This window comes from Triticum aestivum, chromosome 1B (genome assembly GCF_018294505.1).
Source record: "Triticum aestivum cultivar Chinese Spring chromosome 1B, IWGSC CS RefSeq v2.1, whole genome shotgun sequence".
In the NCBI taxonomy this organism is placed as follows: domain Eukaryota; kingdom Viridiplantae; phylum Streptophyta; class Magnoliopsida; order Poales; family Poaceae; genus Triticum; species Triticum aestivum.
In genome coordinates this window covers 145,417,769-145,421,623 of record NC_057795.1, presented here as the reverse complement: position 1 = coordinate 145,421,623, position 3,855 = coordinate 145,417,769, and the positions used below count along the sequence as shown (strand labels likewise).

Below are 3,855 nucleotides of genomic sequence, written 5' to 3'. Positions count from 1 at the left end.
CGCAAAACTATATTCATCACTTACTTCAGCTGGGACGAGATTACCTCAGTCATTTAGGTTCATCACAGTATCACCATTTCCCAAACCGATGGCGCCGGGCAACACAATATCATGAAGCTGGGATTGAGTTTAGGATGACAACATATTCTGATCATAACCCCCATTCCCTCCTGGATATAAAGCTCAGAGACGGTATCCTGGAAATCCCATCCTTGCATGTAGATGAAGAAACTAATGTTCTTTTCAGGAACTTCATAGCACTAGAGCAAACATGTCCTCAAGTAGGAAATGATGTCACTGCTTACATTATCTTTCTGTCCAAGCTGATGAGCATGCCAGATGATGTAGCACTGCTGGCTCGCAAAGGAATCATCGCGCATCATATGCGCACTGACAGAGATGTATCACAGCTTTTTACCAGGCTGACAAAAGGTGTTGTCTTCGATTTCTACGGGAACTATTACCTCAATCACCTGTGTTTAGCCCTGGAGGCATATTATCAAAACCGTCTGCATAGGTGGGTTGCGTGGCTGAGGCACAACCATTTCAGCAACCCATGGCTGGTGGTCGCAGCATTGGCTGGTGTTACTGTGCTTTTCTGCACCATTGCACAGACTGTCCTTACTGTCGAGTCTTATGTTAATCCCAAGTAAGCACCTGGGGGTAAATTGACTGTGGGATTCAGATTTATCTATCTCCACTTTAGTCCCCAATGATTAGTGCACTTTGCCACGTTGCATGGAATGGAAAGCTGGAAGGTATCACTGTATGTAAAGATAAGATTTGCTCCTTAATTTTATACTTTCGTACTTTCTGAAAGAAGTGCAAGTTCATCATAGTTCATGTCTTCATAAGTTTTCTCCTTTGTTGTAACTTGTAAGAAACTATGTGCTTTTTTTACCTTTCCTTGTACAGTCAATGCTGAATATTTGCAATGTTATTTGTCACAGAAGTTGACCAATTCCCGAAGATTATTTGTTGCAATGGTGGTATATAATGGCAGTCTGGCGCACATGTAGGCCTCATTTACGTTTATCCATTTTCATTTTGATCCAATCTTTTGTTGTTTCGGTCCTTTTTTTTAGCCGAAGCAACTTCACTGGATCATAGCAAATTATTTGTGCACATTCAATTGGTTCTTCTGTAGATGTGTGCAATTTGTTTTAGTTTTCAGCAGCACATTTCTAGACACTCTTACCATGGCATAGATCACATGTTTTCCGCTTGTACAAATTCTTGCAGCTACTTGAATGTCCTGAACTCATTTTACCCATAATATACTCTGTAAGTAGGACCTCAACAATGATCCTCCTATACATCTTTCTACTGCGGTTCTCTGGAGACTATTGAGAGAAGATGGTTAATCATGTAAAAATTATGTAACATGGTCTTAAGCAAAATTATCAGTTTATCTTCTGATCTTGTATTCAGTATTTCTATGTATATTCTGACCGTTTCATCTTGTCTCAGAAGCATCAGACTCATCTTGAATCACAACATAAAATGTTACAAATAATTTTGTACTTCGAGTGCATTTTTGAAAGACTAGCAGGCTGTTTATGGTATGAGCGTTTGTGTCTGTATTGTGTCAAAAGAAAAGCAGACTGTTATGATGTGCTTTGTGGTACAAAGCACCCTTTTTGTTGTAGATAAGCACCTCTGGTCCGTTCTATATATTTCTTGGTTGTCAAATTTCGAAATATTCAAACAAAATAACGCCTGGTCATGAAACTGGGAGCCCTTTTTGGTGTTTTTTTTCTTCTTAGTTTTGGTACTATGGCTGGTTTATAAAGTTGATGCAACGAATATTCAGTCAAAGCATGTACTGCAGCGTATACATTTTGGCAATCTTATGGGCGAGGTTTTTTCAAGAAAACCAGTCAGTTTTTTGTACCGCCATATTTTCTTTGCGATCTGTTCTGTCAGTCATGCTTCTTAACCAATATTCTCTCCGTACCAAAATATAAGACGTTTGTGTAGTTCAATGCGCCAAACTTGTTCGAGCGCCTGCATCCCTTGCACCCGAGAATTAAGTGTTAAGGTGGACATTTCAGTTTTCCCTCTCCCTTTCATTTTCTGAGAAAAAGTCCAACTTTCATAGAAAGCTCTAAGCCTACCGGGATACTGGTTTGCAACGCAACACAAGGTAGACACTAAGTGCTGAAAGAAAAATGGCCAAGCACCGGGTGCCTGCTTTGGCATCGATGCCAGGGTTGACACCGGGATTGCACTAGGCAACCGCTAATCTGTTGGGATTACGAACCTGGCGCCCGGGCTAAGCGCTCAGTGATGGAGATGCACTAAGGGCATCTCCATCAGGCGCTTCATTAGGAATAAAAAATAATTTTTCTCCTAGTGCCTCGGCTTGGGAGTCCAGCCATGCAACACTGAGAGCTTGCGAACGGACAATTCATTTAGCGCCGGACGACTCCTATGGCATCAATGCTAACCAAAATTTGGGATTTGGATGGGATTAGGAGGAAACGGCCAGGATCTTGACCCTGGCACCCGGCGTTAGCGCCTGCATTGTAGATGCCCTAAGACCCCTCCTGTTACATGCAACAATACAACGAAGGAAAACAATAATGAAGCCAAAGAACATGAATAAGATTATATTATTGGATGGTGGAAGTATTATTTAGTACAAAAGTTTTGCATGGACAGTAAAATTGGTACAAAAATAATAAAGTTATAACCATCCAACCATAGGTTGATTCGCCTTACCATTTAGAGTTACTTCCTCTGTAAACATACACTCCCTTCGTCTCATAATGTAAGACATTTTTTGACGCTATACGTTATGGGATGGAAGGAGTATATCTCATATATGTTTACAGACAGAATACACAATATTCGTTGTTTTGCAGGGTGAGTTACATAATAATATCTGCTTATGGACTATTCAATGATATGGTGTGGAATTACAAGACACATCTATATTAAGTCCCAAATATTGATTTCATAAAGAAAAAGAAATGGACGGCCTTCAATTTCCCCTGTTTATAAACCCTGTGCTAGATAGAGCGCTTAAAAAAACATGTGCTTGAGAATACGGCTAAATAGTTGTTTCTTTATTTTTATTTGCCCTCTAGTTAATAATTTCAATTTCATTAAGAAAAACTAACTAAATAAATGGAAAATGAAAATTAATAGAATTCTTTTTTTCTTCAAATCCAAAAACTTTCTCTTTTTTATATTGCCAACTTATCCACAAGTATCTGCAGGACAATTTCATTAGTTTCGGATCGGATGAAATACAAATACGGAAAATTATTTTGTTGTAAAGATCCCATAAACTTCAACTAAATGATGAAGTCGCTTTACAATTCTGCGAACCGTCCAGAATTCCAACCCCGAGCGCTCATTTCCTCAGAAAATAGATCAGGGGGGCAAAAAGTTAACCACACGAGGAGCCACACACGACTGTAACACATATAGCGGCTCCCACCAACAACGGCGACGGCGGCAGCGGCCACGGAGGAGGGCGGCGGATCAGCGGCGCCGGCGATGGCGTCCGTAGCGGCGGTGGAGGGCGCGGCCGCGGCGCTCCGGTCGGTGCTGTCGCGCGCGCAGCAGGCGGCGGCGCGGGCGGGGCGCGCTCCGGAGTCGGTGCGCGTGGTGGCGGTGAGCAAGACGAAGCCCGTGGGCGTCATCCGCGGCGTGTACGACGCCGGCCACCGCTGCTTCGGCGAGAACTACGTCCAGGAGCTCATCGACAAGGCCCCCCAGGTTGTACCCCGCGGAAAAGCTCAAAACGTTTGTCCCCTTTCTGGCTTTGTGAATGGACTACTGATTAGAACGTGGATGGGAAACGGGTTGCTGAGTAATCTCGTTCCAGAGTTATCGTCCATCTAT

The 3,855-nt window shown here is 42.5% G+C and overlaps 1 protein-coding gene across 1 annotated transcript in view; it reads left to right on the top strand.

Moving 5' to 3' along the window:
- Positions 1-3,361: 3,361 nt before the first annotated feature.
- Positions 3,362-3,855, top strand: part of LOC123112680 (pyridoxal phosphate homeostasis protein) — a 3,542-nt gene continuing 3,048 nt past the window's right edge. The window contains exon 1 of the mRNA XM_044533741.1: positions 3,362-3,729. Coding sequence (XP_044389676.1) covers positions 3,508-3,729 — 222 coding nt within the window. The 5' untranslated portion in view covers positions 3,362-3,507. The remainder of the gene's footprint in view (positions 3,730-3,855) is intronic.